This window comes from Notolabrus celidotus, chromosome 2, assembly GCF_009762535.1.
Source record: "Notolabrus celidotus isolate fNotCel1 chromosome 2, fNotCel1.pri, whole genome shotgun sequence".
In the NCBI taxonomy this organism is placed as follows: domain Eukaryota; kingdom Metazoa; phylum Chordata; class Actinopteri; order Labriformes; family Labridae; genus Notolabrus; species Notolabrus celidotus.
Window position 1 is genome coordinate 16,910,225 of NC_048273.1, and position 27,594 is coordinate 16,937,818.

General features: G+C 43.1%; 1 protein-coding gene across 2 annotated transcripts in view; it reads right to left on the reverse strand.

Annotated features, from left to right (window-relative positions):
* Nucleotides 1-27,594, reverse strand: part of tle5 (TLE family member 5, transcriptional modulator) — a 58,088-nt gene that overhangs the window by 26,326 nt on the left and 4,168 nt on the right. For both annotated transcript variants that reach the window (XM_034710403.1, XM_034710393.1), the window contains exon 2: nt 3,005-3,093. In XM_034710403.1, the coding sequence (XP_034566294.1) occupies nt 3,005-3,093 (89 nt within the window). The remainder of the gene's footprint in view (nt 1-3,004; nt 3,094-27,594) is intronic.

Here is a 27,594-nt window from a genome sequence, read left to right on the forward strand (position 1 = left end):
CCAACGGATAACCACTACAGAAATGTACACTCAACTATTCTGAGTAAAAACTGTAGTTTTGCTTGAAACTACAGTTTTTGTTGAACACTTAACAGATAACTCCTGTTTCATTGTCCTCTGCATCCACATCTCTATAGGATCATCTTTTAATGGAGCAAAGAAAAAATGGTGAACAGACCCAGACTGAACATTACAGGTTGATGAAAACCTGCAGGTGGCAGGTGCTTGGACTGAGCCAAATAAATTCACCGTCACTGGCAATCCACCTCATAGAATGATCATGGTTGTATATGCCGTGACATGCAACAGATATGAAACCTGCTCAGCAGCCATGGGGGGTGAAGAGGAAGACTTCTTTGTTGGGGGTGATGGCCAGTCCTTTTCTGTATACGAGCAGACTCCACTTATCCAAAACGCTCCCCTTCCCTCCTACATAAAACCCTTCCCGCTATCCCCATGTACATGCGTAGGTAGTGTGGTGGGTTGTCATGACGACAGGCCTCCCTGCTGCCAGCCTACCTGGGATTGGCTTTGTGCCTCCTCTGATTGGTGCTCAGCAGCCCCCAGGCTTGCACCGCTGCTCTCAAACGACACTTTGATGGAGTTTTATTGCCGAATCTTCCGTCTCTAAATCGCTCCTGCTGTCATCTTTATTTTGATTTATGTATTCCCTGATCTATTTATGCATGTGAGCGAGGGGAGGGGAGAAGAGGTGGGAGAAGAGGAGGAGAGGGGGGCGGGAAGAGGAAGACAGCGACAGCTACAATGCTTGCTACTGTACCCAGGGGAGCGCCTGCGGTACATTTGCCTTTTAAAGGCTTCAGCAACAGACAAGCACAGCGCAGCAGCAGAGAGCTACAAAGCCTCGTCTGTGGCTCCCGAGCCCGCCGCCTCATCCCAGCCCCCCTCCTGAGTCAATAGACACTGTATGCATGTTCTGTACGCTCAGACAAAAAAGGTATTCTTTCAACTGCGCCCTGGCTCTCTGAAGAGGGTTAAACGGTGCTGCTCACCGTTATGGGAATTACAATAACCAAAGGCGAGGAAGAAGACGTGCAGGGTGTTATAGCTCCTTTAGATTCCCTCACAAACAAGAGCGATCAGACCAGAGCAGGGAATTTGCACACAATTTGCCAGGCTTTCATCTGCCTTCACCCGACTCTGTTCGCAGCAGAGGCAAGCCTCTGGAAGGTTCGGGGAGAACAGGTACAGAGGAACAAACCAACCTCCTCAGGAAGGAAGGCAGGCTTCAAAGACTCCACTTTCACAAAGAGAGGATCTCGTTCTGAGATGCAGACCCCGTGGCGTCCCCTCTCTTTACCCTCTCTTTATAACTGCTATCAAACAGATCAGCACAGGTCGAACCGTGTACTTTGGAAGTGCCTCAGACTTCTGGCACTGTAGCGGTATTTAAGCTGTAAAGGAAGATCAATATCCCAGGGTAAACGAGATTGATTTAGGTATGAGTAAAGAAACATTGTTTCCTCAGTGTGAAGAGTGATGGCAGAGGTGAGAAACAGTGGAATAATGGCAGAAATCTTCTTTTGATTACAGCAAACTACAGAGATGTTCCTTAGGTACAACTTTATTTATCTGCAATGCTTTACTTTATGTCTTTCTATAACAAAATGAGGCTTTCTTTTGACACAGTTAACACATTTTTGTGAGTTCTTTCACAATAATGTGTTATAAGTTAACTCGTGTTTTGATGCTACCTCACATTTCACTACTGAATTCTGTGCTTGTCTACATTCCCCACATTATAGCATGAGCTTTGAGTTATATTTTTGGGGCTTTTTGCCTTTATTCCATAGGACAGCTGAAGAAAGACAGGGAATATGGGGAGTAGAGAGTGAGGGAAGACATACAGGAAATGGTCGACCTGTGGGGAATCGAGCCAGCGACCCCTGCGACGAGGACTGTAGCCTCTGAATGTGGGGGGCTTAGACCGCTAGGCCACCAGCGCCCCACTTATAGCATGAGCTGAGGTAGACTTACAAGATGTTACACAGGTTATAATCCAAGAACACATTGTCTTCATTTGAATGCAGGGCTAATATTGTTGTTCAGAAAACTTCCTTGAAGTTGGTTAGACATTTAAAGACCAGTTAAATTAAAGTGAGCTTGTTTCTTAAGCCCTATTTCCACCAAGCGGTTCAGTTCAGTTCATCTCGGTACGGTATGCATTTTGTAGTTTCCATTGACTAAAACCGGGACAGGTCCCCAAATTACCGAGCCGTACCGTTCCACTTTTTGGTACCCTTCTGTTGGGGTGCCAGACATACCGATCCGACCCCAGAAGGTGGAGCTAGAAACACTGCTGTCCGTTGATTGGTCGAAAGAATCGTCACTTCCCGTGCAACGGAGTTCATAAAGAACACATAACCCCGCCATGTTTAAATCTCCAGTGGACTTCGGGAAGATAATTTTTTTTGTTTGGAAAATGGCGTCAAGAAACAGCATTCCATGGTCGACCGTGGAGGTGCAGACTTGCCTCGCGCTTTTCTTCTTTGTTGCATTTATTAGCAGGGTACACTGTGTCGCGCTGCCATGACGTCACGCTTTTACATAGCTGATGCGGCTATCGGCATCCGGCTTACACGCCGCCCACCAAGTAGGGCACAGCTGGCTGTGGAAACGCAAACAGGATCTGGTGTTACCGATCCGACCCATACCAAACGGTACTGATCCATACCAGACCGCTTGGTGGAAACGAGCCAAAAGTGTGACCAAATGCGACAACATTATTTGATTTAAGTATTGAAAAGCCAGACATTAAGATGTTTCTGGCAGATTATAGTTCTTGCAGCTACAGTCTGCAGTTTATCAACACAGCTTCTACTGTGTTCAATAAAGGAAAACACTCTGACATACATGTGTAGCTTGAAGACATTCTCTTCATCACAAAGAGCTACACTAATCAGCCTGTGGTATTTAACTGTGTCTTCTTGGTATTCGTGCACATTTGTGTGTCTGCCTGCATGTTGAGCGTTTTGGTTTGTACCTGTGGTATTGTGCTTGGAGGAACTGGAATTCATCCTTGATCCTGTCGCAGGAGTCAGAGGTTGTGAATTTCAGCTGCTGCGATGAAGCCTGTCAAAGAGAAAAACACCAGAGGGAGAATGTAAGAAACAAGTTTAGAGTGACAAAGACAGAGAGCAGATTGAGAGAAGAGACTAACAAGAAGACATCAGTTTTTTAACATGGCGCAGTCCAGCAGGTCACCACAAAGAAACTGTTGAAGTTGAAATAACCACACGCTATGCACAAAACTCTGATGAAACAAGACCACAACTAGAGATGCAAAAACCCATTGTTTCTGACAGAGTTTTAAGCCACTGTTGTGTTAATTAATCTATGTGAAATAACGGGCAGGGTGGACACAAACCTAACCCACCCACAGCTTCAATTAGATAGAAAATTGATGTAGACACACCCTGGTTAAATTCGTTACACACAAAACGCTGACTCATTCAGTCTGTGCATCTGCAAGGTCTCTCAAGTGCCCGAGCAATCAGAAGTTATCCCCATGTATGAAGCTAATTATGAAAAGAGTGTTTATTGTGAGGCTGCTGACCTATTTAATGATACAACAACTATAACAAACCAACAAACCAATGTGTGTTGTTACCTCAAATGTTCTAACTCTGACGCTTACAGTCAGTCTAGCTGAGAATACATGACCTAACTTATGCTGGGATCACTTTATGGTTAGAAACATTTATAAATCTCACTGAAGGAGTCCTGGTTGAGTTGATGATGAGTTGTTCAAAAGATTGAGCTGCAGCTACATTCTCTAAAACTCCCTCATTGAGGTAATTTCTTGGTCGTGTTACAACATCACAGTAAAATTCTGACTCACAGGACAGTTTGTACATGTGATTTAAAACATGTGTGCAACCAGGATTTGCCACATCGTTAAAATTTCCCATGATGTATATGACTCTGATCCAGTGCAGACGTACAGTATATCATGCAGCAGGATAATGAAACATGTCACAGTTGAAAAAACTGAATTATGTGTTTGCTTCTGGAAATTTCAGCGAAATAAAATCCTGTCAAGTCAGCGAATCTAAGAACAGAAATGCAAATGTAACATTTGATGATGAGTACAAACAGTGATATTTCACATTAGGTTCAAACCCTTAAAATGACTAATGTCACAAATCACAATCATCTCAGTCATATTTTCCCAACATGCAGAAGTGTGATGCATATTTTCAAAATAAATACTCCTGATGACTTGAAACAAATACAGGCTCAAATAAAGTTCTGCTTGTGTGGGCGTTTGATTTGAGGATGTGTTCCTACAACTAGTTTCATCCCTGCTCGAGAATCCCAGGACTTTCCACTAAATTAGATTCCCCGGTATTTAAGAGGTTATTGAAGAGCTGTTGATTTTAATTTGACAAGCAGATGTGTGAGCACATCCCAACAAGGACTACAACAAACTCAACACCTGTGACAGAGACAGGGAGAGAATACACCGCTGAGCAGTGCAGAGGAAGAATGGAGTTGGACAGCAGGCTGGTTTGATGCAGATATGAGACGATTAGTGAGAGATAATAACAGGCAAGTCAACAACAGTATCTTTAACAAATGGTTAAATATACTGTTTTTTTCTCCTTTTTTAAGTTATATTTTTGGGGCTTTTGCACCTTTATTAGAGAGGGGAGGAAAGTGGATAGAGCTGGAAACAGGGAGAGAGAGAGTTGGGGAATGATATGTGTGTGTGGGGGCCGCAGGCTGGAACCTAACCCGGGACAACCACTTCATGGGTGCACAATTTATCCATTCGGCCAAATCCTCCGAGCTTCTGTTTTCTAAGTTTTCTATTCAGTGAGTTAAACATTCTTGTACTTCTAATGGAAAGAAAACATCTGAGGATACCGATTAATGTAAACAAAAGGCGTATTTGACTACTGTCAACGAATTAAGTCATCTAGATAATAGCTAATTATTCATCAGGAAGATTTTTTGTGTTTGTTCGTTATGAAATTACTTTCAATATTAATCATTAAGCAGGAGCTCTGTTTGAGCAGCCAGTTGGCTTGTGCATACAACCTCAGAGCCCTGAGTTGAACCTCAATTTGAAAGCCGACTTTAAAGTCTGATGTCATTTTTTCTACTTATCCCACGATTGCTCAGTAGATCAGAATTATACAGATCACTTTTGTTTTGTTAGCAGAAATAAAAAAGAAAATAAGAATTACCTGTTTCCAAAAGCTGGTTAGGTTTACTCCATTTTGGGTTACAGGTAAGCAGGGATGGAAAGTAACTCATTCCTTTAAGTTACTGTAATTACGAAGCTTTTTTGTGTAATTATAAAAAACAGCACTTTTACTTGTTCTTACGCTTTTTTTGAGTAAATACTGAACTTGACTACATTTTACATTGCACAAGTTACTGCACAAAAAAAGTGAAAGGCAGAAAGGATACAAGTTTCCATCTAAAGGGAGATTGCCAGCTGACCGGCTGCTGTCTACCGCCTAGTGATCAGGTGAACTAATGAAGAGGAGAAGAACATGCATGCTGAAATCACAACAAATTCATTCACCCGTTCATCCGTCCCAGATCACCAGCAAAACACTACTTCTGAAAAATTGACTCCTCTTGGTAAGATACGCAGCAGGCTATAACCTGATTTTTATAAGCCATCCCGCAAACTGGACAATTCATGTACCCCTTTTTGAATGAGGCAGTTTCAGGGCCGGTTCGGAGCTGGCGCTTAATTGAGAACTGTTTTTTGTGTTTCGACTGTGAGTGAACCGGCTACCAAGATGGGAAAACCGGTTCCAGGGCGGCCTCAAATCTTTGCTGGTCTACAACGGCAAACTGCTTACGTCAGGGGCGAGGAGCGGGGTTGCCCTGATCAAAAACACAAACCAAGCGTGTTTCTGCCATTGTCCTGCAGCGAAAAAATGAAAAAGACTAATGGATTCCAAGGCAGAGCAGGGGTCGGCCGAGGAGAAAAGCTGCCGTTGTCCGCCGTCCATCGTGAGGGAAGGTTCGCTCTAGCGCTGCTGGGAAAAGCGGTCATGTAAATCTGACGTCATGACGTGTCTCTTCCACGGGCTCAAGCGGGCAGAAAAACAAACGGGTGCCGTGTTGGTCCGCGGGTCCCCCCAGTTCGCATTGGTCGAAAAGAGGTGATGGTGAAGTCTTTGCTCACAGCAGGGATACCATCCACAAAGTGCTATACCAAACAAAAGACGCAACAAAACCTGAATAGGTGCTGCATGAAAAAACCCCTTTCACACAGTAATGGTCTCCTGTTGGTTATACTTCAAAATTAGCCAAGAAAAAAGGGCTTTGACATAACTCATGGACCTTATTACTTTTCAACCCACCCTCACTTCTCACCCCATATTGTTCTTTTACTTGAGCAGAGTGTTTTTGTACTTTTTCCACCCCTGCAGGTAAGACCCAGCAGGTCACAAGTAAACAAAGTCCTGCAAAGAAAAACCACTAAGTAGCCACTCATTTACAGCAACAATGCCTCGTCAGAATTAGTACTTCATTCAGAAATCTGCACTGCCATTCTCTAAATGTTCATTTAAAAGCATTCTGGATCAATCTGAGCTTTGAATTCCACACGTGTGAAGTCATAAAGCCTTGGTTTGGGCCTCATACAGGAAGCTACATCATCGTTCTCTCAAATAGCCTGGATTCTGCTATTAGCCCTCATTGTAATTCTGCCCACACTACATTCCCCAGGCAGCCGCAGACGGCCTGGTTGTGTGTTAGAGCACAGCAAGCATCAAACCCAAATAGGGACAAAATCTCATTATTTCTCAGCAGGCTGCATAATGGGTCAGGTGGGAAGAGGGATCGACATTTTCCCACTATGATTGAGCGGGCGTAAAAAACCATCAGAAATCTGATTGCAGCACTTACGGGAAGCTAGCCCGCTGCTGTTAGGAATGACCTGTCGCTTTGTAGCCTGCTCCCCACGGTACGAGGCTCAGTTTTACTTTTAACTACAAACAGGCTGCTTCACAGTCACAGAAACATGGCCAGAGAATAACTTAACAGCAGGACTGCTTCAGTTTTCAGAAACAGACTAGCTTCTATAATGAATGACTTTTGTTTTGCGGCTCAGTAGGTATTGCTTGGATCTAACAAATACATTTTTTTTTGTGCGACTTCTTTTGAAAGCTTCCTGTGGTAAAAACATATAAATCTTCGGTATCAGACCAGTTTAAATTTTGAATTGAATTTGTTACATCTAGGGGTGGGAATTGATAAGATTTTATCAATGTCAATGCCATTGTCGATTCTGCTTATCAATACAATTCCTTATCAATTCTCCTAACGATTCCTAAGTATTATTTAGAGGGGGAAAAAGAAGTTCTACACAGTCCTACGCACCAAAAGGAACCATTTTATTTTTTCCAAAACTATGTCTGCACAAGACTGAACATGAACATATTCAACTTGAACATACTGAACAATAGATTGACCTCATTATCGTCTGCTACCTGATTTTCGGCTGTGTGAGTCCGAACGTGCGCCCTGGATGTCCTGAAAAGTGTGTGACGTAATGCAACGAACTGCAATGTGACGTGACGCAGTGCTGGGAAATTAATCGTTAAGAAGAATCGATAACATTTAAGGTGTTAAACTCCGATGGAATTGATCAATTGGAACCGGTTCTAAGTAAGATCCGGTTTTTCAAGTCCCATCCCTAGTTACATCCATGTATTAATAATGATTGGTGATTGGAGGAAGCAGGAGGATTGGCTAAGAAAAACAAAAACATACAGTCCTGCAAAACAGGGCTGGACAGTGTGACCCCAGCCATTACACTTTCAAATGTCATGAGAAGTGCTAATGTTATCATGCTGCCACCACACAAAGACACCTGAATCCACACAAACCAAGCTGCTGCTCAGAGACACGGGCTCTGACTGTAAAGCATAATAACCTTTTCCATTATCTCTGCAGCCAGTATGGCCCTGACTAAAGTCAGCAAACAACAGCTCGGCTATATGGGTCTGTGCCACACATGGCCTGTGTCAACACAAGGCACTTAGCTACAGGCAGACGTGCAACTCACACTGCAATAACTGTTCCCTGTGCTGGCATCATGGCGTGTGTGTGTGTGCGAGTGTGTGTGTGTGTGTGTGTGTGTGTGTGTGTGTGTGTGTGTGTGTGTGTGTGTGTGTGTGTGTGTGTGTGTGTGTGTGTGTGTGCGTGTGTGTGTGCCTACAGGTTAGCCTCTGTGCCTGAGGGTATAGCTGTTGCCCTAGATCTGATTTCCTCACTGTGTAGCACAGTATGCAGACGTTTAAAATACCAAAGTTTCTGTCAGTCAACAGCCCCGGGTGGGACATCCTGCTCCATGGGGGAATACAGCGAAGACAGGCAGAAGAGGACAAAGACAAAAGACAGCAAGACATGGATGTCATACATTTTCTAAACACAAAAAAAAATGGAACTGAACAGACCATTGCCATAAGAGTATAAGCAGGATACATTAATGTTGCACCACCAATGCAATCAGAGCACTTGGGACTTAAAGCTGGGGTTGGTAATCAGATTTAGATACACTTTTTGTCATACTGGTTAAAATGATCTTTATGTCCTGATGGCAATCAATACATGATGTGTTCCTAAAAAAGAGTGAAAAAAACTGCTATCTACAGCCGGAGTAAACCTGGGAAAACACCAACCAATCACAGTTTTTTGGCTCCCCAAATTTTAAACCAATCAAATCCCGTCCAGACGTTCTGCCCTCCTCCTGCGCGTACATTTCCCCGGCGTGCACTCCTCCGAGTCCCCGTCTCCTGCCTCTACTTCCCCTGACTCTATTTACTGCCCCTCTCGCTCGTCCTCGGGCCTGTCCCCTCTGACCTGATGATGAGGTGCTTTGCTCAGGACTGTAGTCCGGATCAGAGTCACTCTCACCAACAAGCAGAATAATTAATGACGTTCAGTAAGTCCTACAGAAAATATATATTTATTGTAGCGTCCGTCCGGACGCTGTAGTGATGACAAGCCGATTCGTGAACACGTTGAGCTTTAATAACCGGTCACTGTCGGCCGTGATCACGCCAACCAACAAAGCAACAATCAATGTTTGAATGAATGAAAAACTTCTCCTCTCCTCTCTCCCTCTTACACACTCTACACCTCTCCTGATGCCTTCACTGACTGTCAACACTGTAGGAATTAAGAACATCTACACTGAACATGTTTAACAAACAGGAGAGCTGTTACAGTATTATATATGTGTTATAACTTTTCTCTTGATATCGCGTCACCGGTACAACTGGATAATGCTAGCATGATAGTTGTGAGTACTAACAGCAGCCATGTTTGTTTGTGTTTTTAACTTTCGCTATGATAATGTTTTGGTGAGGACCGGTTTTGAATCAGTCACCATCATATGGTCGAGAATCAGCGGTGCTCGTGCATGTCAGGGGGGGGGGCGTCGTTTTGGAGGAGCTCCGAGGGAGGAGGGGAGGGGTTAGACGGAGTCATGAGGAAAAGCTACATTCAAATTCATGCTGGTTTTCCAAGACTACCAACCCCAGCTTTAAGGGATCAAAACAACAGCCTGAAATGCTGGGAATGAAAAAAAATCTAACCACACTCATTCAAACATTTGTCCTGCCATATAGTCTTGAAAACATGGTCCATGCTTCTATGCCATTGAACCGATCAGATGAGAGCTAATTAGCTGTCAGTTACAATCAGATTGTTCTGTGTATATCTGTGGAGACAAACACAGGGGCTGTATGAAGCTTGACAGACAGAAAGGACACATAGGAACTATAAAGATAATATGGGCATTCAATATTTATCAAATTCTGTGTCATATTTACAGGGACATATAAAAAAATAAAGAGCAGAGTTTTTCCCTTTATCCTGCTGGCCAAGTAAGGGAATAACCAGACTATTGGGGCATGGCACTAGAGCAGGGTGATAAAACAATAATTATCGTGATATTGTCTATGTCTAAAAAATTACAACAAATGTATGATAAAATGTTGATATATTGAAAACTGTAATTACACCCCCCAGCGACTGGAAAGGGATGGGCGCTAGTGTGTCTTAAACGCTAGTTCAAACCCAACATTAACAGCAGGAGAAGAAGACTGCAGTAAACAGCCAATTATGTCAAAGGGTAAGAGGTAGGCGGGCTGAAAGACATTTGGAGCGAAATGTAAACAGAGCTGAATCAAGCGACAGCGACACTGAAGAGAACGCAGAACTTACCAGCTCAAAGCAGAGTGAAAACATGCTCGACAAGAAAGACCACTAAACTTCATTAGTTTAAGTATTTTGGCACTTTACTAGGCTACTAAAACCAGATATAAGATATGTAACAAACCTTCTGGTTTCTTCAACTTTCACTCAAAAAATATGCCTTTAAAATGATATGAAAGAATGATTTGGTATTTATTGTTATAATTATCTACATCGACCATAGACTGTATATAAAATGGATGTCATCTCGCTCGGCTCCAAGTGAGGCTGCCACAAAAACTGCTCCCCCTAGTGGCTGGCTGCAGTATAGGTCGAAAACTCTGTCTCCCCCATTCATTTAAATGGGGCTGAGGTCAAACTTTAAAAAACAAATACACGTCGTACGAACGTTTCTAAAATCGGTATGCTGTGGTGATATGTAGTTATTATTTGACTGCTTTGTGTTCAAGGCCTCTTTTTTTCTGAAAACCTTCTTTTCCGTTAGTTATCAGAGGTTAAAAAACAGGGTTTTACATCTGGGTTTGCTTTGATTGACAGCCGCCATAGAGAGAAGCTCCTTAGAACCTCAGGACGGTATGCTGTGGGGTGGAGCTTGTTACCATGAAAACACACAAATTCCCTACTGCGCAGACTCTGGCTGCAGAAAATGTACAAGATGGCAGAGTTCTGGAACAGGATATTTTGGCTTCAAAACCGTACAATGGGAAAAGGCGGAGCAACACTGTTTATTCTATATACAGTCTAAGATATCGACTGATATGAAAGATTTCATGGTGATAACATCTTTCTCAATATCACACTACTTGGCACAATTACTACTCATCTGTATTTGTGACAGCTACACTTCTGAAGGCAGGGGACTACACTCAGGAAACAGACACCACAAGTTCTTAGAGTAGTGATGGTTGCCTACAGGGGCATTCAGACTAAAAGAGGTATCTAGTAACGGTCAACATGTGGTTCCCCAAGGCAAAGAGATAACTGTCACACTTCACTTTCTACTTCAAATGTTTGACACATTTCTAACATAGCTCAGAACTCTGCACAGTGCAATATTTGTTTACTGACCTCAGCTAAGGTTTCGCTCGAGGCTGGCAGTCGTTTGAAAGTTCGGCTAGAGGTTATGTAAATAATTGCTCTCTCTTACATCCCAGCAAACAGGTCGGGGAAGGGACCAGGTAATGTTAGCCACAGACAGAAAGCAAGGACAAGTGGTGGTGTTTTTATTATTTCTTTATTTCTAATCGAGTAAATGATTAAATAGATGAAAACTCTTCCAGTAAATCCAAAATTCTTGATCACAAACCAGCCGAAATAGGATGTCTAGGATCGTCAAACGCGATAGTCACATTGCTGCACTGAATTTTTTTTTGCCACAACACGACAAACCAAGTGGGCCTCTCACAGCCCCATACGACACACACGACTAACAATGTTGATTATCTCTCTCTCCGTCAGTGACCAAAACAAGGTGCTCTATGGGGGCCTGAGAGCCCACAACAGATGGATGCCCATAATGTTAATGAAATACTGCCGTAATAATGTGACACATGCCATCTGCTGTGACAAAAAAGCTACCTACACGCTGTGAGTGAAATTGTGTTTGTGCAAGAGAGAGGCCAGGCTACTGTTTGTGTGTGTGTGTATGTGTGCGTTGCTTTTGTTTGTGATACAGAGGGATAGCATGGACAGTGTAAATGTGACGTGGAAAGATAAGTGTGTCAGAGCCAAGCAGAGAACCTTAGCGTTGAATAGGTGTGTGGGACAGATTTTGTGCATTTGCGCGTGTGTGTGTGCGCAACTGTGTGTGCGGGGTGTGATAAGCTTCTATGCATGATGCTTGGCTGCCAGAGGAACAAATATTCACTGCCATGAATCATACACAAGGATACAACAGCCCACACACACTTCTCCTTCTCCTGATAAATTTGCATAGTGCACGCACTCACACGCACACGCACACGCACACGCACACACACACACACACACACACACACACACACACACACACACCACCTAAATGTAGGACAATCTCTAATTTGATTCTGCCCTGCTCCTTTGAGACGTAATTAAAGCATTAAAAAGCTTTGTGCGCTGGTGAGGCAATTGAGACAGTCTTCAGCGAATAAATGGGATTCATCGTTTCAGGAAATTGCTGCCCCTCCCCCATCGCGCCCCCCCCCACCCACCAACCAACCAACCAACCCCAAGCCCACTCATCTTCAGCCCCTGAGCGCACACACACACACACACACACACACACACACACACACACACACACACCCTTCCTGGCCTCATCATCCGGTCCAATCCATGTGAAATCTACTGTGAACCATAATGTCTGTTTTAAATAAGAATCAGGCTCAGGCTGTTTCTGCTCCATAGATCAGTCGACAAAGGGGATAGAGGAAAGGTTGAAGATTAAGGGGGGGGGGGGGAGAGAACACACTACAGTGATTAGACACACCCACAATACATGAATACAGTACATGTATGCAGCAGAGCACACACTCACACCTACAGAAATACAACACACAGACACACAACAGCGGGGTACATAGGAAAACATCCTCCTCAGTGTAAATCTTGCCTGAGGGGAGAGGCAGTGTGGGGATTGTATTTCCTGGAGCACTGCCTGACTGTTTACATCTCAGTTGGAGTGTGTTTGTGTGGTATACATTAGTGTGTGTGTGTGTGTGTGTGTGTGTGTGTGTGTGTGTGTGTGTGTGTGTGTGTGTGTGTGTGCGTGTGTGTGTGTGTGTGTGCGTGCGTGTGTGTGTGTTGGGGGCAGGGATGGTGCCTTCGCATTGTAATCGCTCACTAATGACTGGATGTTATCGCACTCCCACTTTTAAATTAATGCAGTAGATCCACGCTGACGAGCAGTTGGCCTATTTCTCAACACCAAGCTGTCTTGTTTGCTCCATAGCAACTAGCCCCAAGGATGCCATTTGAGCCATCCACCGCCCATCACACACTCACCACTTCCCAGTTTGGGTGCAGTGGATTGACGCATACACACATTATCGTTCAAAGATAACACATTTGTGGGGAATATGTATTTCTGCAGAGAGCAAAATAATCTAGTTGTTGTTGTTGTTGTTGTTGTTGTTGTTGTTTGTTGGCGAGATTAGAAACTGTTGTGCTAAACTAAAGCCTGGATGTGAGAGCAGGTACACAATGCAGTGTTTTATTACTGCAATACATTTGGAGTAATTAAACACAACTGTGCAATGAGAGATGTCCGTGTTTTAAGGTCATACATCCTGTAAGACTTAAGATTTCACATGAAGCATTCACCGCGCTGACAAGGACGATTGTGGGATAATGTGGCTATCAGAGAGAACTACCAGCGCAGGATGTGTTTAACATGTAGACAAACTTCTCAGCAAAAATCCATCATGACGACATGATTTGTGGAGCCAGACGTTGAGGGCTTAAGCCTTTTGCTAATACACCAGCACCAAACGAGATCACATCCTCCATCTAAGAATAGCGCCAACCAAACAATTCCATCTAAATATCCCAGATTAGTGTTTGGACTAAAGCGTATGTGCCCAGTGATCTGAGAGAGGGACAGGGCTAACTGGCCCGAGTCCAAGCTCACCCTGGCCAACTCTGTCTGGGCCAAGCGAGCCTTGCTGTTAACTGCTTAGTGAGTGTGAGTGTGTGTGTGTGCGTGCATACGTGTGTACGTGTGTACGTGTGTCTGTGTGTGTGTGTGTGTGTGTCTGTGTGTGTGTGTGTGTGTGTGTGTGTGTGTGTGTGTGTGTGTGTGTGCGCGCACAAGAGGCTGAGGAATAGGATTGTGTCTTCAGCCACTCTGGACAGGGGCTTTAGAGCGCAGGGAGAGCCTAATCCTGTTTGGGCCAGGAATTTGATTTTGATTATTATCTCTCACGAACCAAGCCAAGGCTTACCCCCATTTCTGCAGCGTTATCCCCACAACACACACAAACACACACTCACGCCTCCCCCTTGCAGCCCAACAGATTTGACCTCGTTAAGACGCTTTAAAGGGGATTATTCTACTTTTATCACTTCGAGTGAAGTGCCCTTGCTAACATAGGCTTGGCATGGCTTGCCCCCCTCGCTGCTCTGCAGAACTATCTTGACCCCCCCCCCCCCCCCCGTGCAATGCCAGCCAAGCGCGCAATACAAACACACACAACACACCACTTAAAGCACTGTGCCCTGCGAACACGCTTGCACAAAATGTAGCAGACTTTAACCACAAGCGCACACAAAGGCATGTACTCGAACACAGCACACACAAGGTGGAGGGAGGCAAACTATAACTCAACACACACATGTTCGCACATACACAGCAAAATAGTGCAGAGATTGCAAAGCCAAGGGAAATGGGCAATTTGTCAAGAGTGGGGAAAGTAGTGAGGCCGACAGGGTTGTGGGTTTGGAGACCATGGCTGAGATTAAAGCCAGCCTCGCAGAAGGGGGGCTTTAAGATTACACCCAGTACGGTTGTGTGGATGATTGATGCCTGCTTGTAAAACCAAGGTTATTACTTACAACAGCCGGAGAAGGAGGGAAGACGGGGAGGCAGGAAAGGAAGATTAGTCCCAAAGTTCGCAACAAATAAGTGGACAATCAAAGCAGAAAGCCTAAGTGCAGGCATGGGGCTGACACCAGGGAACTTAAGTTTCATCTGCTTGATGGAGGAGACAACATTTAAGATCTGATGTGCACACGAGTTAAAAGTTAAAAAAAAAAGGCAGAGCTTTTTTCCCAGGACTACAATCTAAGTCTTTTAATTTTGAGAGCTTGTTAATGAGTCCCAATCTAATCTTTATGGTTTCATTGGGGGATGAAATTTCAGCAAGTCGTGGAATTCAGCTGGACTGAAAAAAAAAAAGTGTTTTAATCATTCAAATGGGACGTTAGGAACGATTTAGCAGAATGCATACCATAACTTCTCAAACCATGGCATACCAGGAAACTGGTAACCGGCAATGCCTGGTTTAAAGAGTGACCCTGTTAACTGGTGAGTTTCAACCTAATCGGTCTTTGGATTTGTCGTTACAACATCTATTGAAAAATCTCTCATTAAGGAAGTATTTTATTATATTAAGTTTGTCATTTTAGTGAAAAAAATACAACCTGGATACATCCTCAAGGACTTTTTTCGTGTTTCAATCTCAGCTGTTGTCACTGAGAATCACTGAAGCAATCGCTGAAAGCCTCCAGATGACGGGATCACTCTACATTTTGAAAACTAAGCCTCAGTTTGGACTGCTGTCCACCTCCTCAACTCCTTAGTTTTCGTTTTGCAAGGCACACAGAACCACGTGGAAGGCATCAAAAAGAAGGCATTTTGATAGCTGGATCTACTCGGAGCTGGTTCTCGGTTCCTAGTTGAGATTGCAGCATGTATTAACCAAATTGCAAATAAGATGGTTTGACAGCATTTGAATCCCAAATTTTGAAGTCTGGTTTATACTTCTGTGTTGACTCAATGACGTGGTGGCCGAAACCAACATGAGCACTACATGCTTGTGCGTTGGAGTCACTCTGCGGTATTCTGCATTAACGCTTGTCTGCAGTGTGATTTCTAGGTTTATCAGACCACCTGATTCCAGTCCTGCTACGTTTCTGCTTGTTTGAGGACAGGTAATTATGGCGGCTGAGCAAATTATGTTGAGTTGGAGATGATAAAGGTTGCTGTTGATCATACAGCAGTTATAACACAGAAAAACAGTGGAGACATCGGAGGAGATAGAATGTACGGCTGATATTCGGTCGGTGTACAGGGATCCTAGAAATCTGATGATACCCAGCAGATCAATCACATTGGTTGGCTTGCGGTCCATGTTGTTTCAACGCGTTGTTACATTTTCAACGAGGTGGATGACAGGCCACAGTGCTACAGCTACAGCGTTGATTCTACACCTAAGTATAATCCAGGCATTACTCCCTCTTTACACTTTAGGAGGACAATTGTGGAAATGTATTAAAACCAACAATCTCAGAGAAATACACCAGGAATACTGTTTTAAGAAAGCATAGATATCTATCTCTCATGATGTTTTTTAATTCCTCACATAAGTTCTTCTGTTGGTTTAATATGTGCAAACAAGTGTAACACTAAGAACTCCTCAAATAAAAGAGGCAAAACCTGACATGCACAATGCATTGGCCACATAAAGACAAGTGCATGTTTCTGGTATTTCACTTCATGAAGAGCAAATCTTTACTCTTTATCACCTTTAATTTACTCACTCATGACAAAGTGAATGAAATCATGAGCTCCTTATATATTGCTTGTTAAAAGCAGGACCACTAAGCGTCTGTTTAGACTTGTTCATGATGTAAAAGGCACCGAGCATGGACTGTACAAATAATGGACTTAGTGTCCGTGACGTCACCCATCTGTTGCTGAAGCACTGTTTTGAAGCCCATTGTCAGCGGGAGCCATAATGGAAATGCTGAACTCATCCTAACTGCTGTTGAGCGATTGTGACGTAAAAAGGCGGGCTTTGAGCCTCCTCGCCAACAGCTACAGTTTTCCCACCTGTCAATCAAGTCAGTTTTGCTTCACATAAAGAAAAACCTGTAATCTTAGTATCTTCAAAATTGCCGTATTAGAAAAAAAATCATCCCCCCTACAGTGTGTGCCGATCGAGAAATGAGCTATCCAGACTACACTCGTCTTTTGTACCAGGCTGTAAACATGTTTATTTCTGCTGTAAAGATCGGCTTTTTTGAATTGGTGTGTATGTGGTTTCCGGTACTTCCGGAGCCAGTGGACACTAAGAAAACTGCAGTTTCTAAAGTTTTATTTTTGGCCTTTTTGCCTTTATTTGATAGCATAGCTGAAGAGAGACAGGAAAAGTGGGGAGTGGAGTGTGGGAGAAGACATGCAGGAAATGGTCGACCGGCCGGGAATCGAACCGGCGACCCCTGCGACATGGACTGTAGCCTCTGTATGTGGGGCGCTTAGACCGCTAGACCACCAGCGCTCCAAAACTACAGTTTCTAACACTTCTGCATGGGCTTCAATTCTTGCGTCCAGAGGTTGCCACTTGGCACAGAGGTGTTATGGTTGGTCTGATGTTATTCTGCCGCTATGGTCACAGATGCAAAGTGGTATCACTGTGAACTTTTGACCAACCCAGGAATAACTAATGCAGGGCTAGAGGAACCTTCAGCTCATAAATCATCTTGAAGAATCACAAAGAAATGTGAAGTGTTACTGTGTCGAATGATCCCCCAAAAACATTTGCTTTGTGAAGGCTTTACAGAACATCAGAGGATTTGGTGTTCATGTTTTTACTTTTGCAACACAAATGCACTAATGCAGCCATGAGTTTCATAAAAAAAATTCATAAAAACCCCAACTCCCAAGAAGTTGTGACACTGTGAAATGTTGATAAAAACAGATTTAGTGTGAAACAATTGACTGGATGTGCTGTTGCAAATATCAAGCGAGTATAATAAGGGCTGGTCTGGCTGCACTCAGGACTCGCAGGGCGCCGACCTCACAGCAGGGTGGTGACAATACCTGCCAACAAGTATTCTGAATACAACACAAGAGAGACCAGTCCTGTCTCATGGTGCACTTTTGTCCTCACAGACTCCCCCCTCCTGCACAAACAGACTGAGCGAGGGAGGTTTTCATTGCCGTGCTGTGAATCCTCATGCCGTCTGAATGAGAATTTGGTGGACATGAGGCAACATACTGTTCCAGTGCGGGCTTTTCTGCTCTTACGCACACAAACAGAGCAGCTAATTCTCTTGTCTGAGCTGGTGCAGAGCATTGCGTATTGGCAGGTCTATGGGGGTCCGGGTCGGGCCGGGCCAATCAAGCAGCCCCCCGTCGAGCCGCTTTGTTCCAACCCATCGCACCGTTCTGCTCTGAGGAAAGGCTGCTCTGCCCACCGCCGCCACCCTCCCTCTTTCCCACCTCCCACACACTCCTCATTGGGAGCCACTGTTGAATACTGATGTAGCCGCTCTACTCCACCCCCACCTAAACTCCCACACGAAAACACACACACACCACAACCCCGTGAGCTCGCAAACTGCATGTGCAAACGTGCATCTAAATAAACATGCAGACTCCATTAGCATTGCATTTTTTCTTTCAGCCACAGCACGCTTAAGCACGCACACACACAAACACACGTATGGACATACATAGAGCTTTTTAGCAGACGCATATCCATAAACACTGCAGAAACAAACCACACGGGAGTTCACAAGCTTGTGCAGTCAAAAGCCAAACTAAAACCTGTTGACATCTGGTTTGTTTCACATTGTCAGGGGCTAATTTCATTCAAAATGGCACAGATAAATTCAGTATCAATTTCACACAGAAATCACACTGACATAAACTTTATAACATTGTGGTTTTTGTGTAAAACTGACAGCTTGGTTATTATAAAGCACTGAAAATAACCAAGCTGTGATGAACCACACAACAAGCTGTCTTCTTCTCTCTTATTCTTGCCTGTACCTAATGAATAAGTCACGTCTGGTTTACGATATCTTAAAATTTGCTTTCTTCATTTCCAGAGAGGTCCAGACTCTAATCTACAATAAATTATCATGCAGTGAAAGTTCTGTGACTGATTGGCCCAGCAGGGCACTGCATCATGCATAGAGTGGTGACATGTTTTCTGTCAACTTGACTCAGTATTTCCATCAAGCCAGAGGCTGCTCTGCTGTACACCGTGAACTCCAGAGGGATGATGCAGACAGTCTGTGTGCGTCTGGGACTGAAGTTGTTTGCTTAAGAGATGAATTCAAACTCATGCCACCACAAATGAAGATGTATAATCGTAACAACTCTCATTTACAGCAGCTCAGAGACAGAATCAAATCTGAGAATCCTGAACGCAAACACTTTCACTGAATCAGACTTTTTTCTAAAATCACATTTTAGAAATGTGACAGTCACTCTGCAGATTTTTAAAGCTGCTGGCTCACTGAGCATTGAAACACAAACAAAATGTATAACTTCAAACTAGCTTCAAACTAGAGCTGGGCGATATTGAAAATTATGTTATCACGATAAAATATTTCATATCAGCCAATATCGATAATTATCACGATAAATATCAAATCATTATTTCATTTATATTTAAAGGCAAATTTTTTATCCATTTCAACTGTGTTTACAGTCAGCTCCAAATGTCTTTAAGCCCCGCCTACCTCTCACCCTGCGACATGATTGGCTGTTTAATGCAGTCTTCTTCTTCTGTCTGATGTTGGATGGCAACAAGCGTTTAAGGCTCATTAGCGCCTCTCTTTCCAGTGGTTGGGGGTAATAATAACAGGTTTATTTATATTGAATTTTATTAAACATTTGTTATATTGATAGTGAGAAAAATTATATCACGATGATTATCGTTATCGAATTATCGCCCAGCCCTACTTCAAACTATCCAAATGATAAACCTCCATATTAAGGCATTCCGAGGATTCAACACTCTAACTGTGATTAATCGCAGAATTGAAATAGCTTATCCCGATTAATCAATTTCTATGACGTTTAAAATTCAGTTATTTTGAGTTTTTTAAGTCTATATTAAAATTAAATAAATGTAATAAAATGTACTTTGTAATCTTGTCTTAAAGATTTATTAAATAAATAAATGCTTGATTGGTGTGGTCTAAAACCATAACTTAGAGGTAGGTAACATACTCATGTACAATACAATAGCTTGCTCTTTACTTCCCTTCTTGTTTCTATGTTAAAGTTTTGTTTACAACCAAGCTACCTTCTACACATTTTTGCAAATTAAGCCAATGCAAAATCGCAGATAGTTGCAGTTCCTCAAGTGTCCACAAGTGGCTGGTTGGGAAAGCCAATAAATCACCATAGGTCTCATGCCCAACTTTAATGTTTACATTTACAGCCTGGTTCCTTCACACACACTGTACAGGGGTTGATGTTCTTCATATGGATCCTTTGAGTTAGAAGTTATAGATTTAGGGGGCAGCTGAGCTGACTGACAGACGGGCCTGTAGCTGTTTGCCAGGATGCTTTAAACCCACTTCAACTCTCCCTCTTTGCCTTTTTCCAGGCTGACCAAAAGTTACGTTGAGTCAGCATTTCTGAATGGCAACAGCCATCGTTGGGCTTGAAAATGCCTCTTCGCCGTCTCTGGGACTACCACCATGTGTTGTACAGAGCTGTTTTTGATGTCTGTGTCTTGAAAGCACTTCTGAAAACCCAGAAGGTTTCTTCCTCTTGGCTGAGGTGGACATTTTGGCATATTGATACAGGGATAAAGAGTCTGATGCCAACAGGCTACACAGATCTATCACAGAATTCATGTGACCCATGTAACTTCAACATACACTGACATTTCAAGAGACATTTACAGTGTGATTGAATAAGCTCTACCCACTGATTAATTCTACAGATTAACTTCAAATATTTACAGAACTGTAATGGCTAGAAATGTTTGAATTTAAGCGTTTTCCACACATAGCAGCAGGCTTACTAACAGCTGTCATGATGTATTCAGAGAACCAGTTGTATAATCAATTTCTTAAAATATTTGATCCACATTATACTGGTGGACAATTTCACCTTCTTCAAATGACAACCTGAATGCTTTGTCAGGATCTCTGAATAAAAGGAAAATGTATTCTCATTTTCTTTTGCAAATACTCAGAAAGTTGTGTTCAAGTTTGTTTAAAATTTGAATTGGCTTAGGGGATTTAGGGGTTAAGATGCAGACTACATCCGCATCATTCCTGGCTTGAGTCCAGCCGGGTACGTGTGTTGAATTAATGTCTGGTGTGTTTTTTGTTGTTTCTCTCCTGCCACAATTTTAAAAAACTACAAAAAAAATACAACAATTACAGAATGTGTGCTTACAAGGGTGCATCGGCTTCAGTGTGAAAGGGGGTACAAGTCAGAATGTTTGAAAGTGTATTCCCATTCTCCGGTTGGGTCGAGGTCAATGTGTGTGTTCGAGAACAGAAGGGTTGTACCAGTTTACTCCCCTCCCTTTCAACCGACCAAAGCATTTTGACAATCATCCACTGTGGCCCTTCACAAAAATCAACATCACCTGTGACCCATGGCCTCGACACAGCCACTCAAAAGCGGGGGCCTCCTGCAGGGTGGGGGTGTTTGACGGAGGGGGGGCTGCGGGGCTCTGTTTGTCATGCTAATCAGCTGGCCTAACCTTAAGGACCCAGACATCTGCTGCCCTGCATGTGTCAAGCCCCACATTCAATTTGTTCCCCGGATACAAAAAGCAGGTAAGACCCTTGAGGCTGTTAAGAATGTGTGTGTGTGTGTGTGTGTGTGTGTGTGTGTGTGTGTGTGTGTGTACTTGTTGTTCAAGCTGCATGGGTGAAAGAGAAAAATCCCTTTATTTCTATGCATGACCTGGAGTAATAATTACCAGAGGAGAATAAATCTAAAGTGTATGTTCGTGTGTTCTATGCCATACGCCTGCGCTCTAATGTGTATGTGTGTGTGCGCTTTAATGTCCAGTGCCCCACACACACACACACAGCCACACAAACACGTGCAAGTGTGTGTGCAACAGAGCAACGAAGCAGGGGTGGGGGTGGGAGTTTGTTTAATGGGCGAGACAGGGGACCATGGGGATTAAGCTCCCCCCAGCTGGAGGCTTTAGAGGAAAGGCTGGGGGCTGTCCTGTTAATTCAAGTGGGCTTAATAATGCCTGTGCACCCTCTGCCCCTGACCCTCCCACCACTACATCAGATCTGAGAGGAAACGCATGATAAAGGGAGACAAGCAGAGGGAGGAGGGAGTGTGTCTGTGTCTGTGTGTGTGCATGTGTGTGTGTGTAACCTGTGGCCATCTCTACAGTTGAGCATTGGGCACAGGAGACTTGGGAGTTTTTTTTGCCTCCATGTTACTTGCTCTTCTCTCTGGCTTTGGCTCTGTGCCTTTCTGTTGCTCCACTTTCACGCCACAGCCAGCTTTGTTGAAGCTGCATTAGGATTAATCAACACCCAAACAATATGGCAAATGCTATCAACTGGGTCAGGCACTGTGCCACTATCAAATAAGGCTTTCCTCTCTTAAACCAATGAACTGTGGCCATAACCTGTGACTGTGGATTAAAATGTGCTCATTGACTTAGAAAAGAGACATAAATCCCTTTTAAACCTTGCCTTTTTTTTTGGATCTAAATGTGATCATTGATTGTTTTTTTATTCTCTAGATTAAATAACAACTGAGCAGTGATTTTTAAATAAATTAGAATAGAATGATTTTCAATTAATTCATAAAAAATGGCTTTCTTTAATGGGTCAAGATTCTAATCCTAGAACACACAACATACACTGAAGGAACAACAAACAACTTTAATGTAGCAATTATAAAAATGTAGGAACATGACCTGGCCAACTGTAGGGGCAGGACAAATGTGGCAACGCGTCATCCTACCTCACGACTCCTCACTTTGGGGCGAACGATATCAAGTAGGATTGGGCAACTCAAGCCAAAATACTATTCGATAGTCATTGGCATCTATTCGACGATTATTCGAATAGTCCCCCCGCAGACTGGTCCCGTTAAAGGTCTGTTTGTGTGGCAGTCGCGTTAACCAGCAGCAGGACGAGGAGCTGCTAGTAGTGGGCTCTGTCTCTATCTTCATGTAGGTGTTTCTGTGACGCGGCGTGGCGTGGCGTGTTTACATTTTACAGTCATGCTCAGTCTCTGGAAATACGTGTGTAGTAGTGTGAGATTCAGAAACGGAGAGAATCGCAGTGACTGTCGCTAATGGGTCGTTCTTCTTTTGCTATTCAATGCAGTTAGCATTCTTCTTCTCCTGTTACTTAATGCTGTTAGCAAACAGCTTTAAGAAGCTCCATAGCCACCGTCTGGCGGGAATACAATATTACAACCAGGCACCGGTAAAAAACAATGGAAAATTGTACTTTTAAAAAGAAAAAATATTCGAAATAACTCTTTGATTGTAAATAAGTGAATGAATATTGAAATATTTAAAAAATCATTGCCCATCCCTATTATCGAGTCTTTTTTTTTTACCTATTAGAGGTGTTGTATTCTCTATAATCATTATACTGCTATATCACGATAGTATCAATTGGTATTTATTTTTATTTATTTAAAGAGACAGTGCATATTTATGAACATTTCAGCATAATGTCCATGTAAAAATACCAGAGTTAGCCATAAAGCTAATTCTCAACCGTAGTCCCTGGCAGGTCAAAACCACAAACTGTATAAAATATGGACGTAGTATCCGTGACGTCATCCATCTGTTTCTGAAGCGCTGTTTTGAGGCCAATCGTCAGCATCAGCCATATTGCTGCTGTCGAGCTATTGTGACGTAAAGAGGCGAGCTTCAAACCTCCTAGCCAACAGCTACAGTGTTCCCGCTTGCCAATCAAGTCAGCTTTGCCTCACATTGGAAGACTCGTAATCTCAATATCTTCGAAATTGCTGCGTTGGAAAAAAATTAATCCCCCCCTCACAGTGTGTGTCGATCGAGAAATGAGCTATCCAGACTACACTCGTCTTTTGTACCAGGCTGTAAACATGTTTATTTCTGCTGTAAAGATCGGCTTTTTTGAATTGGTGTGTATGTGGTTTCCGGTACTTCCAGAGCCAGCCTCAAGTGGATCCTCGATGAACTGCAGTTTTTAGCACTTCCGCATTGGACACATGTTTTTAGACTGGAGGTTGCCGCTTGGTCAAAACAGAGTTCATAACAAACGATAAAGATAAACAACAGGATTGCACTGTATTCTATCATGTCGTTCCATATGGTAACTTTTCATATATTAGCATACGGTAATGTATCTTGTCTTGTTGTATAGCATTGTATCATCAAGTTTTTTCCTGTAAGGTGAAACTCTGCCGTAGTTTCGTATTGTGAGTAACCTAGATAAGCCTACCCCTTTGCTGAATGTTGGACTGGAAAAAACGTATCAATATTAAACGGTTTACTACCGATGGCCTCCCTTTCACATCTCTTCTATTGAACCATCTGCAGCTGTAAATTAGACACATTATCCAAGAGAGGATCCGTGATCGTGGCTGTCCACCATGGAAATGTGATGCTTTTGTTAAAATCATAGGCCAGTGTAGATTATCTAAGCTGATGTTACCACAGAGTGAACAAAGGGAAATAACAGAGAGGCAGTTTCAGTAGGAACTGAGTCAGTCTGAGAGATTCATCATCTGTCATTACGAGGCAGTGCTGCTGTTACTCTCTCATCCTCCTTCTCCTTATCTTTGACACTCATATCTATACGGGTGTCACACGTTCTTTCCATCCCCGAGCCCTAGTGACAGCAGAAGCAGAGACTCAGGAGACAGAGGATTTGAAAAGAGAACGCGTGTGTGTGTGTGTGTGTGTGTGTTTGTGTACTGTATATTGATGTTTAAAGCCACAGTAGTAGGCTGGGGGGAGGTGAGTGCACAGGTGTATGTGTGGGGGGTTGGAAAGTGCTTGCTAAGACTGCTGTAAAGGCTAAAGCAGCTGCAGCGCTGGCGAAGAGACACGCTAAATTCCCAAACCCCATTTTTTAATCCTGTGTGTTGGGTCTTAATACTCCAATCAAGAAGCATAAGGGTACTCAACTGGATTAGAAAAATAACCTCCTATCAGGCAGGCATGCAGGCAGCCAGCCAGGAAGGAGCAGAGTGGCCCAGATGCTCTCACCTTGGAAAAGGTGACTGAGTTCTCACCCCATCAGGAGGTGACTGCCTCCCACTTCACCCACAGGAAGGGAGGTGGTTTAAAAGCAGGGCTGCACAGTGCATGTAGTTCAAATGAGGTATTAAAAATTAGAGAGTTTTAGTTTATCTAACTTCATAAAAGATTGGTGTCCCTATGTTGAACATAACAACACATAAAAGTAATGTTTGAACACATTCCTGCCTCAAGCAAGAACCGATCTGATTACAGTACACTGACTCAGGCCATGTTTATTTATTTTATAGTTTTCAAAAATGCAATCCCTTCTGATGCCATCTAAACCAGGGATATGCAGATCCTCGCTGATGTCACAGCCCCATTCACACATGCGTATTACGTTCTCCGTCAAACAGCCACATGTGAGTAGGAGGACAACAACATCATCATACTACTGAGTAACGTTTGTGCTGCTGACTCTACTGACTGCGTACTGCTTACTGTGTTTGAAGGTTGTTTCTATGCTGGGTCAGGTGTCCCTGGATTTCCAGTTACAGAAAGCAGAAGTAAACAATGGCCAAGCTGAGAGCGAAACTGCTTCTTTAGCATCACTGATGATTTTAAAAGTTTAAAAAGTGGTTTATTTGGAGTTGAATAATTTTCACAGCACCTAAAAACTGAGTGCCCACTGTTATATACAGAAAAAAGAACATCTGAGTAGTTTTGGCATACTGCAGATTCTGCTCTTGTTCCCATACTGCATACTACATCCTGACTTTCAGCCAAATCAGTACGTACTGCTAGTATAGGAGGCGGTTTTGAAAACAGCCATCTTGTTTGAGTTGGACTCACTGCTCTGATCAAGAATGGCTTCATGGGCAGGCATGTGGTTTTTCATTACAAAGTTACACCGCCAACTCAGGGCGGTATTTACCGGCTATTAGCCGGTTTCACATGTAGTTGTCCGGCATATAGAGATATCATCGGCAAAAATACCAAAATATAAGCAACCATATTGCTCATAATTTAAGCTGGGGGTATTCCCTCTAAACTGCATTAGTCTTATATTCGGAGTCTACACTTCTACATACCAACATTCGTTCATGACGGTGCCGTGAAGCAGCAGATTTCTTTGAGTGTCATCCAAACGCCACATGTCACGTTTACTGATTGATATCGGCACGGAGAAAACAGTCGGACCTGAATGCTCAAAAACATCAGGAAAACGCTTCTCCACTGATGACGGACTCGCGAACATTTGTGTAACCACAGCTCCTACTTTGACAAGTTTACAGAAGGTTATGATCATATGCTTTATGAACAGCTTAATGTTTAGCCTCCGAGTGTGATGAGATATGAATATAAAAAACACAAACGGTGATGTCCACCTTCCAAAACACTTCAATGGGGACTAATGACGTGCACGTGGATTACTCCCTTCAGCCCAGTGTGCATAGGACATTACCAAATATACACCCTTTTCTTGCACGTGGAATTCAGAGCGGAGTTTGGTGCAGAGGGGCACAGAGGACACCGGACAGACATGGCAGGTCACGCCTGTTGGCCCCGGACCAGAGGAGGCTCAGGTTAGAGTGAAAGTGCGGGGCTCACAGGATGATGGACAGAATTTAAATAAATAAATTCAACATGCTGCTGTCATACGGCCCTATCTGATAGCTACTGGACATTTTAAAGTGGAGCGTTTTCTTATGACTCAGTGCATGATTTCACGTTGTGAATCAATCAAACCACCTTAAAGGTCAAAAGGATTACTGACCAGTGTTCGTCCGAATCGTCTCTCTTGCATGACATAAACTTTAGTTCTTATTAGATCATGAAGCGCTGTATAATGTCCATGTGAATGTGAAACGGATTGTGCAAACTGCATTTTAAGAAAAAAAAGTCCAGGCGTGCTGGACTGTTGCGCTATGATAAAGTCTCTCACATTCCCCCTCTTTCTCAATGCAGCAGGTTGGCATCCACGCGCTGTCCCTCGGTGCTTGATCATATTATTTATTAATTGATTTATTTCAAATTTTAAATGTAATTTCCTGAGTTACCGTGTCGGTGTTATCAGTGTTTTATTGCTGGTAAATGTAAGTAATTAAGCAGATATGGCACTTTAGAGCGTATGTCCGACAGTTGTTTAATATGGCCGGAATTCTGAAATATCACCGGGCAAACTGGCAGACGTAAAAAAAAAAAGCCTGCCGTAAACTCTGCGCCAACTACTGGTCTGGCATGCATATTACAGCATCTTCAGTTATTTTTTTGTTATCATGTGAACGCATGTGAAAGACTTTTCCAATTTGAGCGGGGCCGTTCTCCAGTAAACTAGCAGGCCTCAGTGGAACCGTGATGTGATTTGGTTGTTGAATTTTTTGTTTGACCTGGCTATGTTAAAGCCTTTGTAACACCTGCACAAACACATGAACAGATTTATTACCATACACTAATCTTTTTTTATCTACTTGAAAGTTAATCATGCTTAACAGAAGCAAGGTTAAATCTGGTAATAAATAACAGTTTGGGGTAAGTATTCAGAGCACCGGGATGACTGTGTTTTATGTTAAACAGCTTTGTTCAGAGTTATAACGCTGACCTTTGAAGATAATTCACGTTAAAAATCTCTCCAAACACTCCATTCACTCACTCAATGATCCTTTTCTAGGCTTCAATAAAGGAGCATGTATTATAAGTATCAGAACAACTCCACCGAACAACAGTGTGCATGTCAAGCATGCAAGCAGTGTAGAAT